The sequence below is a fragment of the Schistocerca cancellata genome, chromosome 5, assembly GCF_023864275.1.
Source record: "Schistocerca cancellata isolate TAMUIC-IGC-003103 chromosome 5, iqSchCanc2.1, whole genome shotgun sequence".
NCBI lineage: Eukaryota > Metazoa > Arthropoda > Insecta > Orthoptera > Acrididae > Schistocerca > Schistocerca cancellata.
In genome coordinates this window covers 477,578,863-477,593,817 of record NC_064630.1, presented here as the reverse complement: position 1 = coordinate 477,593,817, position 14,955 = coordinate 477,578,863, and the positions used below count along the sequence as shown (strand labels likewise).

The 14,955-nt window shown below is 42.4% G+C and overlaps 1 protein-coding gene across 1 annotated transcript in view; it reads left to right on the top strand.

Moving 5' to 3' along the window:
- The window catches only part of LOC126188611 (methyl farnesoate epoxidase-like), a 198,557-nt gene that overhangs the window by 144,783 nt on the left and 38,819 nt on the right, over positions 1-14,955 (top strand). The window contains exon 6 of the mRNA XM_049930213.1: positions 11,092-11,272. Coding sequence (XP_049786170.1) covers positions 11,092-11,272 — 181 coding nt within the window. The remainder of the gene's footprint in view (positions 1-11,091; positions 11,273-14,955) is intronic.

Below are 14,955 nucleotides of genomic sequence, written 5' to 3'. Positions count from 1 at the left end.
CTGCCACAAGCAACAGCTCAAAACACAGTTAAGTCGAAGAGGGTTGGACGTCTCAAAAAGGACAATGCAGAAGCTGGAAAGAAAAACACAGATACAAAGAAGATAACTGCGAAGAAACCATTGGAAGCACAAGAACTACTTCAGTTGATCGATGAAAGATTAAGGGAATTCAGTAATAGAGAAACAAAAGTCACTTAGGAATTAAATAAATAGAACGCGCAGGGGAACAAATGCGTAAGTCAAAAAAACCTTCGGTATATTTAAAAGCAAGGGTGGCAGCATTACGAGTGCAATGGGAATTCCACTGTTAAATGCAAAGGAGAGAGTAGATAGGTGGAAAGTGTACATTGAAGGTCTCTATGAGGGAGAAGGCTTGTTTGATGGCGTGATAGAAGATGAAATAGGAGTCGATAGAGAAGAGATAGTGAATCCACTATTAGAAACAGAATTTAAAAGGGTTTTGGAGGACTTACGATCGATTGAGGCAGGAAGGATTGACAACATTCCATCAGAATTTCCAAGATAATGGGGGAAGTGGCAACAAAACGACTATTACGCTGGTATGTAGAATGTATGAGTATGGTGATATATCAGCAGATCTTCGGAGAAACATCAGCCACACATTTCCGACTGTTACAAAAGCCCACAAGTGCGAGAATTTTCGTAAAATCAGTTTAACAACTCATGCATACAAGTTGCTGACCAGGATAATACACAGTGGAATGGAAAAGAAAACTGAGGATATGTTAGACGACAACCAGTGTGACTTTAGAAAAATAAAGGCATTAGAGAGGCAATTCTGACGCGGTTGATAATGGAAGCAAGAGTAAAGAAAAATCAATAGAAGTTTACAGGATTTGTCGACTTGGAAAAATAAGGTTAAGCTATAGGGAAAGACGAGTAATATACAATGTGTACAAGAATCACGAAGGAACAATAAGACTGGAAGACGAAGAACGAAGTGCTCGGATTGAAAAGGGTGTAAGACAGGGATGTAGTCTTTCGTCCCGACAATTCAATCTATACAGAGAAGAAGCAATTACAGGAATAAAAGAAAGGTTCAACAACTGAATTAAAATTCAAGATGAGAGGATGTCACCGATAATATTGCTATCCTTAATGGAAGTGAAGAAGAATTACAGATCTGCTGAATGGAATGTTTATCCTAATGGGTACAGAATATGGACTGACAGTAAATCGAAGACAGATGAAAGTAATGAGAAGTAGCTGAAATGAGAAAAGCTAGAAACTGAACATCACGACTGGTGATGAAGAAGGAGATGAAGTTAAGGAATTCTGCTCTCTAGGCAGCAAAATAACCTGCGACGGTCGGAGCAAGGAGGACATCAAAAGCAGACTAGCAAAGGCAAAAGGGCATTTCTGGACAACAGAAAACTACTAGTATCAAATATAGGTCTTAATTTGAGGTCGAAGTTCCTGAGTATTTACGTTTCGAGAACAGTATTTTATAGCAGTGAAACATGGGCTGTTGGAAAACCAGAAAAAAAAAGAATCGAGTCAGTTGAGATGTGGCGTTACAGGAGAATATTGAAAATTAGGTAGACTGATAAGGTAAGGAATAAGGAGGTTCTGCGAAGTTTCGGCAAGGAAAGGAATATGTGGAAAACGCTGACAAGAAGGGCGGATAGGATGGTGGGATATCTGTTAAGCAATCACGGGATAACTTCCACGACGCTAGAGGGAGCTGTAGAGGATAAAAATTGCAGACGCGGACTGAGATTAGAATACACCCACCGCATATTTGAGGACGTAGGATGCAAGCGCTTCCCTGAGATGAAGATGCTGGTAGAAGAGAGGAGTTCGTGGACCGCTTCAAACCGGTCAGTAGATTGATAAATTGATGACTCAAAAAGAAAAAAGAAAGAAAGAAAAGAAAAGGCAACGTAATCCCGCATTGGCAATCCGGTTAACATTTCAAACAAACGGGACGCCCAATTCATTTCCAATACTGCAGCGGGGAATTTAACATTGCGCTTAACTGGATATAAGTAAGATTTTTAATACGGTATACTGTGTACAGTAGCTGATTTCACGTGAATAGCTGCGGCAGAGTTAAAATTAAGTACATTTTGAACTCTAAATACACTACTTGCACACTTAACATGACCACCAATGCGAGTTGATACAAAGTGGACTCCCTCTGGAGATCCAGTGTCTAAATACCCCACTGTTTCTCTAAAACATTTCAGTTGAATTATAGGACGATACCTTCGAACAGGTACCGCCAGTTACTTCCAACATGCTTAGCCAGTCGAAGCTTGTGCTCCGTATCTAATGACATGAAAGGAGCATTCAACTTCAGTTGACTTTCCTTTAATGTAATTACAGAGCACGTTTCACCTTTGGGCAACTTACATATTGTTTCCTGTCAAAACTAGCTCAGTTGCTACTCGACACTGCAGTGGAACTTAACCTATAGGAGAACTGTAGACCAAAAACCCCAGAAACAATTTTGAATGTACCCTGAGCGACGTCACGTTAAATACGCAATTAGACAGCATGATCCACTGCTTTCTCATTACAAAATTTCAAGAATGGAAATTGGTTGAGTGATCGAAAGTGGCATGGTTAGAGGAACACTCAGGGTCAGACATGTTTTGAGCACCAAGGTCAGGCATGTTGTCAGAGGCGTCACAAGGGCTACATTTGACCAGATGCGTGTTATTGTGTAGATTCCTCCGAAGAGCGTTGACCAAAATCATCTCTTTGAGAAGCATAAGAAATTGTCACTGACAGCTAAACTCAAAGAATTAAGGAAAATTCTGCGAACCAGACGTCATTAATCCTTGTCAGCTATTGCAGAAGTCTTTCGCAGCAGTCCATGTGCAGTGATGAGTGATAGAACAGTCCCTCCGAACCAGCTGGAATCTGCATGGCGTCGTCACAGGATCCCTCCGCAAGATGCCCGCCACCTATGACTCAGATAGGCTTCAGCAGCTATTATCTACGGCTATACAGAATAGCCATCGAAATATATTAATGTGGTGGTAATTTAACAGAAAGGAAACAGGTATGAGATTGTCCTTGAGCGATATTTGGCCAAAGGCTCCGAGTAGCCGATGGGTAAATTTTATCTTTGACAGACGACAGTCATTAATTGAGTTTTATCCATGGAAGTAAAAAGAGAAGGGATGTCTCATTACGTCACACACTTGAAGTCGACTAGCTCAAAACCTTAGGAAAGACACGACTACCGAAATCACACGTAGGGCTATAGATCTTCTCACCATCTCGGAACGAGACAGGAACACCACCGGAAGGCTTTACCCCTGGGCACCGGCGTCTCCGCGACTATATGGCCCCCGAACATCCATAGGAGAGAGTTCCATTACGTTCGATACTGAAAACCATAAACTCACCAACATATGGGATAGTCAAACATCTAGCACAACTACTAACACCACATTTGGATCACTGCCTACACCACGTCAAGAACTCGACAGAATTTGTTAAGGTTCTCCAAGAGCTGTGCACAAATGAGAAGGACCTACTAGTCAGCTTTTATGTTAAGTCCCTTTTCACCCGCGTGTCCCTGGACGATTCCTTAGCGCTTCTAGTTGGACACTTCGGTGAAGACACAATCAGACTCTTCCGTCCTGTGCTAACTACCACCTATTTCAAATGTGTTGGGAAATTATATGAAAAAATAGACGGGGTTGCCATGGGTTCCCACGTTGAAGATGTAGCACTGGATACCGCCCGCCTTAAACCAAATGCATTCTATAGATACGCATACGACACTTTTTTGGTGGGGCTACATGGCAAGAAAAACCTACAAGAGTTTCTACGTCATCTCAAAGGCATGCATGAAAATATCAAGTTCACCATGGAAGTAGAAGACAACGGATGCCTACCCTTCCTGGACATTTTAATCAACAGAAATCCGGACGGTACGTTGGGACTCTCGGTGTACAGGGAAAAAGACGCACACGGACTTTTATCTTAATGCTCGGAGTTGCCACCATCCGGCACAACGCAACTCGATACGAAAGAAGTTGGTACAAAAAGCCAGGTCCATCTGCGACAGGGGGAATTTTCCACAGGAACTGCAGTACCTGCAGGAAACTTTCCGAAAGGCTACAGCAAGATGCAGAAAAGACGCATGTTACGGACAGACAAGAGGCGGGAAGACAAGCCAGAAGAAGACGAAGCAAATCGTGTAGCGTTCCTGCCCTATGCTGTCCCGCCAACAGCCAAAATGGCAAGAATATCGAAAAAGTGCGGTATGAAAGCCTTTTTCCACGCAACGCAAAAAGTGAAGGACATACTTGGCTCGACCAAAGACCCTTTAGGGATACAGACGCCTGGCAACTACAGTATCCAGTGCGAATGTGGAAGGCATTACATAGGACAAACACAACGGTGTATGTTACAGCGCTGTACGGATCACATCACATACGCGCGCTTAGGACAAATAAGCAAGTCCTCGGTAGTAGAGCATAGTGTTAACGACGGGCACACCTTCAACTTTAAAGAAACGAAGAAGATGTGCAGTGCCAACGGATTCTGGGACTGCGTCTTCAAGGAGGCAGTGGAAATACGTCTCCACAACAATCTGGTCAACCGTGACAGAGGATTTCAACTTAGCGCAACGTGGGACTCCGCAATTGAGAAAATGCGTCAGGAGCGCTCTGTTCTGGAGGTGGCGGCGTCCGCGGACAGAATGGACAGCGACGTGGACTTGCCGGTCGTAGTCGCCGAGCGGTTCTCGGCGCTACAGTCTGGAACCACGCGACCGCTACGGTTGCAGGTTCGAATCCTGCCTCGGGCATGGATGTGTGTGATGTCGTTAGGTTAGTTAGGTTTAAGTAGTTCTAAGTTCTAGGGGCTGATGACCTCAGATGTTAAGTCCCATAGTGCTCAGAGCCATTTTTTTGACCAGAACTCGTCGCCCGCACCAGAGCCGCACCGTGAACCCACACCACCGGCCGCGCCGCTCGGCACCTGATCCCGGAGCCTCGTGATTGGCCCGCCTGCAAACGAGGACAGCGGTCAAGAACCTTTCTAGGATTGTGCAGCACAGTGGACACCCTCAACGCGACGAAGCAGCACCTGGACAAACTCCAGAGACTGCAGAACCGCGTCCTCAGGAGGGCACTGCACCTACCTATGGGATCCCCCATCGACGATCTGTACGCCGCTACCGAAATCCCACTCCTCAAAGAAAGATTCCAAGATCTGGCAAGGGCTTTCCACGAGAGCTCTTCCAGATCTGGAAATAACCTCATCCATTCCTTAGGTCAGTATGACATGTCCCGTTACAAGCACAAACGCCCCATGACGATCTTCAACGAGTAAGTCGAAGAGAAAAATCCCAAAAATCTCCAAATCCTAATACCAGTCCTTAATCCTTAAAATACCCAACATCTCGCCAACCTCAGGCAAGTACTAGACACCACCAGAACACCAAACAACACATAGACAGCCACAACATTCAAAGACAATCACACACTCACAACACACATTGTGAAGTAAAAGCCAACAGGCTATAAACTCCTCCATACACTTCCCCAAGGAGGGGAAAGTAAAACGTGAGAGAGGCAGCATCCCGAGACTTTGCTTGGGGTGATGGGTACGAAATTCATCGAAACGTTTCGACAAGACGACGCCATCACTCAGCTCATAACCCGAGGAGAGTTCATAAACGTTTCTCTTTGGTAACTCCTCCTATTCCGCAGAAGATTGTCTATTACCGCAACGTGCAAATGGTGATCGGTAGGAATTACTGGCAAACATCTGTCTGTCTTTAATTGAAAAACGTAGAAACTAAAAAATGATCAGCATGGACACATATTTACAAAAAATAAACTGATGTCAATATGCAATGGCTCGTTCCATATCATTAAATGTTATCATGAAAATGATAAATGGGACACGAAACTAAGTAACTAACTATTAGTACATCAAAAAGCGTGGCACAGACTTATATACTTTGAAAATATCAAAATAAAATTCAACAGGAAAATCAAGCAGATGATCAAAGCAGACATACATTCAAATTGTCCTACATTTGGTTGTTCTTGAAAAACTGATAGAGCTACTGGCGAGAAATATTCTGGGGAAAGAAACAAATAGGATACTGTTGGAAAGGTAGGCCTCCATATTACACAGGTTAAGCAATCACTAATAAAAAATACTTATATACATGTTAAAGCAGATGTCCATTTTATGGGGTCTTAAGGATTTGAGACCATTCCCTTAATCACATTTATAGCACTCCACAACGCTGGAAGACGTTTAAAAAAATTATATCTTTTTTTCTTACCCTGTAATTGCTAGTATTGGCCACACACTGAAAGACACATCACAGGTAAGATTTCAGAGCGACAATATGTGTAAACTACAATGAGACTAATGCTCTGACAATCTAATGAAACAAGAACTCTATTCTGCGTGGAAGTATACCTCAAAAGAACTCGTAGGTAAGGTTCTTGTATAAGTGAACATTAAAAATGTTGTGTTTATGAATTGAAAGCTGAAAATGAGACGGGCAAGAAGCAGTACCAGTAAGTAAACAAGCATTAGTTTCGGAGTTCCAGCTTCATTTGCTATCGATTTAAATACAGTAAAACTGGAATAAAATGCTTTACGAAAGCATACTTTTCACATCACATACATCCATTGGTTATTAGAAACATATCAAGCAAAACAAGTTACGTTAACGAGGCCAAATGTGTCGTATTACTCGAGCAAAAATTCACTCAAGATCAGAAAAAGGAGTGAAATTTCTTCCTAACACTATGTTGTTCGTGTAAGAACTGTAATTTTTTGTATTTAAAGCAGCTGTTACATGCAAATAGTAGTCTACTATTGTTTTGGGCTACTGAAAATGGCGGCGGGCACCGCCCACACTTGCTTCAAAACAGTTTACAGCGCCTATACAAAGTGCAGCGGCATATCCCTGACACCCATGTGTTCTTCTGTAGTTTACAAAGGACTCTGGCAGGTTTGAAATGGTTCATAACAAGGCAGTTTTTTTACGATTTTCATGTAACCTACATATATCTACTGAAGAAAGTCGTTTTCTCTTAAGAAAAAGAAAATGGCGAGTGAACAGCAGAAGACTTCACCTTGTTGAGAAAGATGCTGTGTATCTACTCAAAAACGTGAATTTTGTTCACTAACATTCCAGTCAAGTTAGAGAATGTGGAACATAAGAACATTGTATGGAATACATTGTCTACTTTATTTAATGTATCGAGTAAGCCACCACAACTGTAGCTGAAGGGAGAACCAAGAAGATGTGATAATACGAGGGTTATTCGTAAAGTTAGAAACGAACGGTCGCGAAATGGAAAATACAGTGAAAATCTAATGAAGTTTTGCACAGATGCGGTGGGCACTGTGTGTAGTACACCCGCCGATAGCATCATGTCGCTCTTTTCAGTTCTGTGTTCACAGTGAGAATGTAAAGATGGCTATAAATTAGCGTCTCCCGCAAAGTATGAGGGCGTAGTGACAGATTTCGCCTGAAGCTATGCAATCCAGATAACATAACTGTCATGCGGTTCGTCCTACATGACAATTCTCGGCCGCACTCTGCAGGGGCAATGAAACTGCTCCTGCAGTGTTTTCAGTGGGACGTGTTTGATCACCCACAATACAGCCCGTAATTGGCTACCCCTGAGGTTCATCTCTGCTCAGATGAACAGCTGCCTATGAGGACAATATTTTGACACGGACAACGAGCTGCAGTCCCGAGTAGAAAATTATCGAAAAGCACTTGCGGCTGTATTCTACAACGAGGGAATTGAAAAGTTGGTACAACGCTACGACAAAAATGGTTCAAATGGCTCTGAGCACTATGGGACTTAACATCATAGGTCATCAGTCCCCTATAACTTAGTACTACTTAAACTAACTAACCTAAGGGCATCGCACACATCCATGCCCGAGGCTGGATTCGAACCTGCGACTGTAGCAGTCGCGCGGTTCCAAACTGAAGCGCCTAGACCGCTCGGCCACCGCGGCCGGCACGCTATGGCAGGTGTCTGAGTGGTGACTATGTAGAGAAGTAGCTGGAAGGTGTAGCTAACCGTTGCAAATAAAACAGTTTTGATTGTCACTGTGATTTCCATTTCGCGACCTATCGTTCATTACTTTCCGAATAGCCCTCGTAATACCTCTGTGTTTCCCAGCACAGAAGAAACCAGGTTCATAAATGGCAAGATTCTTCAACACAGTCACTTTTTAAGTAAAGGTAATTTCATTTACAAAAAATATTCGTGTATTATAAATTCAACTGAAGTATAAGAATATGCGAATCATAAGACACCGTACAAAATCAGTACGTGTTCAAATGGCTCTGAGCACTATGGGACTTAACATCTATGGTCATCAGTCTCCTGGAACTTAGAACTACTTAAACCTAACTAACCTAAGGACATCACACAACACCCAGTCATCACGAGGCAGGGAATCGAACCCGGGAACCCGGGCGCGGGAAGCGAGAACGCTACCGCACGACCACGAGCTGCGGACAATCGGTACGTGCCAAGGGAAGTGTTTATGACAATAAAAACAGACAATAACAGAAATATGTTTCTCATGCGTGAAATACGTGTTTATGTTCTCTTGCTTTCAGCTCACGGCTGGCTTTCTCGCCGTTAGGGGTGCTGGTGTGGTTCTATCAGACGGTAACAACTATCACATTAGCGAGTGTGGCGACTGTAAAATGTTACAATATGATAGTACTGCATGTAATCCTCGACTACGAACTTTCTCACAGTATTTATGTCACTCTTCGTTATCTGATTCGTCGATTGTCAAGACACAGCAGAACGAGGAGCACCTCAGGAGATGTCCAGTGAGCCGGCCGCGGTGGTCGTGCGGTTCTAGGCGCTCCAGTCCGGAGCCGCGCTGCTGCTCCGGTTTCGGGTTCGAATCCTGCCTCGGGCATGGATGTGTGTGATGTCCTTAGGTTAGTTAGTTTAAGTAGTTCTAAGTTCTAGGGGACTGATGACCTCAGTAGTTAAGTCCCATAGTGCTCAGAGCCATTTGAACCATTTTAATCGCGAAGTAATGTCTTTTTCAATTCGTGTGTGTATTTCCTTAGTATTGAACAACACCACCACACAACAAAATAGTAATCTCTAATTCGTAAGATAGTATTAAAAAGCTACAGTATTCTTGAAAAATGGGTTAATTTCGGAGTGAAAGGTCCACATACACTGATGAGCAAAACATTATGAATACTGTCCATCACGAGGTCGTGTGCTGCCTGGTCGCGGAGAGGGCACGTGACACGGTAGGACAAATATATGAGCGGGGCAGAGACAAATGGGGAATCATTCTGGCGACGATAAGCCACGCAAATGCGGAAAACCGTCGACTTACGCGACTGACAAAAGCCAGATGTTGCGGTCCAGTGCCTGGGAGCGAGCATCTCGGAAACGGCGAAGCTGTTCGCGTGCTGCTGTGGTGTGCGTCTATGGAAAGAGGTTGAAGAACGTTGAAACCAGGAGTAGTCGACGAGAAGTATGACGTCCAAACCTCATCATCCATACCTCATCACAGAATATAGGGATCGGAGGCTGGCCCGCTCTCTGAAGCAGGACAGGCGGTGATGTGTTGCAGAGCTGATGACAGAGTATTGTGCTGGCGCAAGCACAACTGTTTTGGAACACGCCGTTCAGTGAAGAGTGATGAACATAGTGTTCCGCAGCACAGGACACCTCCGTGTTCCTATGTTTACCCAATAATATAGTCACTTATGATTACAGTATGCACAGGGTCATTAGGATGCACCGGGGATAAATGGAATCGTGTCGCCTGATCGGAGGAGTCCCATTTATTTTTAAACCAGGTCGAAGTTCGAGCTCAGATACGCTGTCATCCAGACGAATGACAGCTCGAAACATGCAGCGGGCCAAGGACGCAGACCTTTGAAAGCAGTACTAGGTTATGGGGACATTCATCTGGGATTCCATGGGAGCTGCGGTAATAATGGAAGGCGCCATGATACCTGTGAACTAAGTGAACATTATTAGGAACCACCGTAACCCCATATCCTTGATATCTTGCTAAACAGCAATGAGATATTCCAACACGATAACTGTCCGGGTCACAAAGCCATAATCGTGCTGCTGTGGTTTCAAGAGCATGATAGTGAATTCACGTTGATGTCTTGGTGATCAAATTCGACTTATCTGAATCCGATGAAACCCAAATGGGACGCTATCGGGCGTCAGCTCCACGCCCTCGAACCAACCGCTCGTAAATTAGAGCAAGTGTGTGACCTGTGAGTAACATTTGCTGCTGCACACTTCTGCGAACCTGTCAAGTATGGAAACCTATCAAGTGCTTCTATAACCCGTGGCACGCAGAATCAGTGCTGAATTTCGTTCCAGAAGTGAAGCAACCATCTTTAAAGTAGTTGGTCATAACGTGTTGGTTCATTAGTGTATCTTAGCGAATACACTGGGGATGAGAAACCTACAGAAATTTTCATTGATAACGACTGATATACTGTAAAGAACACTCTACTTTTTAGTAAATGTAGGCCTACGTTATTCCATAAAATAATATTGTTTTATTGATTCTCATAATTTTATTCTTTAAGATAATTAATTTTGCTACAACTACCTAGTTCTCACACTATTTAATTAAGTATCAGAGATGAAGGGAAATTTTTACATATTAGTAACATTGTTACTTGTTTAGTATGTTATCAATAAAATCTGAAGCCTGTAAGCTTTCCCCCCTCCCTCCCCCGTGAACTTTATATCCCCTACCCCCCAGTCCCTCCCTGGAGGAAATCGGCTGTATTCATCAATGGTCTCGAGAGCTTCGTTGATAACGTACCAAAATAGATCAGAGTAGATTTTGATTTGGCAGATATCCAAAGAAAATGTTCACTTTCGACCTGCCTCCCTTTGTTTTTGTGACTGCTCTGATTTTATTTCGCGGTAAAGTTATTCGGGTTATTTTCATAAGTGTTGTTGCTTCGATCCCTGCTTCCCTTGAATCAAACCCACACACATTAATGAGTATACAAAAAGCGAAAACCCTATTTGCGTATCTTAGATAATCTTTTCGCTGTCCGTTTGAAGTGCTTTCTTTGTTTTACAGAGAGCCAGCTCCTCATGCTGTGTTACGACATGTTTACTGCTGGTGCAGAAACGACAAGCAACTCTCTTCGATTTGCTTTCCTTATGATGTTACGGCATCCTGAGGTCCAGGAACGAGTGCACAAAGAGATAAAAGAAGCAATTGGTACTGACAGACTCCCAACTCTCGATGACAAAGACAGGTACTTAGATCAACTTTATACTGATGAACTTATGGGAGAAAATTGTTAAAACTTGACAGCTAGATGATGTTTGTAATTTAGTGATACATCTAACTAACTAATCTTAATATTCACAAACAGTTTACGCGACACTGATATTAACACTCATTCCAAGACAAAAGAAAGGAACAATGACCCACGAAGGATTTACCCAAATGTGACAAGAATTGGTAGATGTGATGTACTTATGCGGATCAACAAATGACAACAATTTCAGAAGGAATAAATTGAGCAAGGCAATATCCCGTTGGTCCAGCCCTGCCCCTTATATCCTCCTGATGCATATTATGACAAATTATGTCCAATTGGCGAGTTAGATCGCCAAAAACACGAGATGGTTAGAAGAACCTGCCAAAAAAGCTCCAACCATTCTCAATGGGAGAGATATCCAGAGACCTTGCTGGCCACGGCAGAGTTTGTCAAGCACGAAGACAAGTAGTAGAAACTCTCGCCGTGTGTGGGCAGGCATTGTCTTGCTGAAATGTAAGCCAGGATGGCTTTCCATGAAGGGCAACAAAATGGGTGGGTAATATAGTCGATGCACCGCCATACTTTGAAGGTGCAGCAGATGAAAACCAAAGGGGTCGTCCTATGAGAAGAAACGGCACTCCCAGACATTGGTGGATGACAGTCAGGTTGGTATCTCATCGCTGTCTGGGTTGTCTCCAGACACTTCTTTGCTGGTCATCGGGGCTCATCTCGAAGCGGGACTCGTCACTGAAGACAATTCTAGTCCAGCCAATGAGACTGTCTGCAGACGTGTTGCCCGCCACATGGCCCTACAACTGGGAGTGATGGTCTGGGGTGCCATTTCATCTAATAGCAGGACTTCTTCAGTTATCATCCATGGCACTATTACTGCACAGTGGTATGTCCAAAATATTCTATACCCCATTTTTTTTCACTTGCTGCTATGTTTTCTGACCCACCCTCTGGTTGCTTATGGTGAGTCGTTATATGCCACTTGGCCGCTGTGACTGGGTTCAGGGCCCAGAGTGGCTATTAAGACACCACCCCGTTTCCCGACCCCACTCACACCGTTGCCCGTGTCCCGCCACGTGGAGGCGGGCTGTATATTCTTCCAGTATGTTAACAAGTATTATTTCTTGTGGTGCAGCATTTTAAAACCGTTACAAATAATATAATGGACAAGGGAAGTGAAGTACAAATGAATTTGTTATTTAAGAATAATTAAAAAGAGGATTCATGGCAAATCATCCTGGGCTTACATTTCAGCGAAATAATGCCCGCTCGCACATGACGAGAGTTTCTGCTGCTTGTCTTAGTGCTTGCCAAATCTTACCTTGACCAGCACGGTCACCGGATCCCTCCCTAACTCAGAAAGTTTGGAGCATTATTGGCAGGGCCCTCCAACCAGCTCGGAATTTTGAGTATCTAAAGCACCAATTGGATATAATTTGGCACAATATCTCTTCGGATGACATCCAGCAACTTTATCATTCACTGCCAAGCCGAATAACTGCTTACATGATGGCCAGAGGTGGACCAGCGCGTTACTGACTTGCTCAGTTTGTGAATTTTTTTGTCTTGAATAAATCAACCAGTTTTTCTGACACTGTAATCATTTGTTTGCCTTACAAGTACATCACAGCTACCGATCTCTGTCCCGTTCGGATAATTCCTAAGCAATGCGTCGTTCTCTTTTTTTTCGTTAGAATGTTTTGTTTTAACTATACAGATAACTAGCAAGCAACTGTTTACAAAATTAATTTTTTAAAGGCGTCTCGCTGCTCGGTCTTCTGTTTCCATGTCCACAATATCTTTGTTGCACAGTTATCTAAGAAATTTATTTCCATGCATAATTTCAATTTTCTGTTCTGTGTTACCAATAGCGTGATCCTCCATTTTTTCATTATAATCTGTTTTTCTTTACCTCTCTTCTTGCATATCTTACAATGCAGTGATTCCTCTATTGATCTTATTCTGCATAAGAAATTACTAGAATTCTTATTTGGGTTGTCATCAGTCCATTCTTTCTTGATCGTTCATCTTAGCCACTTGGGGAGCATAAAAATTGATGGAGACTTATTGATATTTGTTTCTTATTACCATCTTTATTTGCAATTAAAATACTTGTTCGACGAGTAATAAAAGCTAAGCTGTGACTCGTAAAAAGAGTGACTCATACATAAGAAATACACTACCTTCAAAAAGTCAGCATCCTGAAGAAATGAGACTTCTCCTGAACTGAATTATGGAACTACAGCAAAGTAAAGCTTAATCAGAAGGCATTTAGAAACGACAGCGAGCTTAACATGGAAACAGAAAAGTTTCGATATAAGCAGTAGACGTTCCAAATAAAAATTGTAACATAAACGGAAATGTCTTAGATAACGATAAAACCTTTACGAGGTTATGCTTAACGTATGTGTAGTTTCTTTATGAGGTAGTTCAAGATTTTGTGGAGAAAGGATTTTACTTGCAGATCCACGAAGGCTGCAAATGTTTAGTGATGGATTTAGCAGCGGTCCATTGATAAAGATAATTAAGATTGATCATATTTATTAACTATGAGACAATGGCACTAGAGTGCAACATTTAAAAATTAATAACATGCAAATGGTTCAGGAGCGCCACATTCAGGAATGTGAACGAAGTACATTACAATCACTTTATTTGCATAAAATTTTCTGTTTTCAGTCGTAACTAGTTAATTTCAAGTACCCACTACGAAACACAACGACTAAAAAAAAATATTTTTCCATACTATAGTTAAAATATCAAAACAATTATATGACCAGTATCGTAATGAAAATTTCTCAGAATTATTTTCCCTAGGTTCCAGTTATTGTTAATTTGAGGCAAATAAAACATTGTAGGCAGATTATTACAGCAGTGATATTGTGTATAGCATTACCAGACGATGATCTATCTGTCAGAAGTGTCAGCTGTATGTGATCATGAACAGGCAGACACTCGCATGCAATAGTACAGACGTCATGATTAATGCATGCCTTGCGCCTGTGACAATATCTGGATATCAGCAAGGTTCCACTGGCTATGACCCATTGATGATCCATGCCCTCAGAAGCATAATACCGTGCGATCTCCGAGCTCTAGATCAAGTGCATTACATGAGTCCTAGCAACCGAATGTCTGCCATAAAGCGTCATAAGCATGTGTCGGGTATGTAGCGCGTCCTCTTATATTATTAAGTTTTGCTATTGTTATTGTTAGGAAAATCTTTATTCAGTCGGTCGTCGAAATTTCGAAATAAAAGTTATTGTGGATGTCGCGTAATAAATATTTCGCGTGAAGCGCTGTTGTGACACAGGCAAAGATCAACTGTGGAAACTAAGCCACTGAATATTATACATAATGTTATTAAAGAATACGGCTGACTAAATCAAATAAGAGGGCACGTACATTCACGAATGAGTGAAAAAAAAAACGTTAATACTGTGTAGGAAATGAGTCTTAAATATAGTTACGCTTGTACACATCAAATGTATGCGAAGATACGAAAGGGATACAGGCACGTACATTTTGAGTGCAATCATCCCCCCGTGGCCTGGATAAAAAGAATTACAGTTAAATGCATTTACTCGTCTTAGAACGTAAATGCATGGCCTTCGAAATAAAATGAAAAGAAAGACTGCAGGTTCTGAATGTCGCGGCAAATA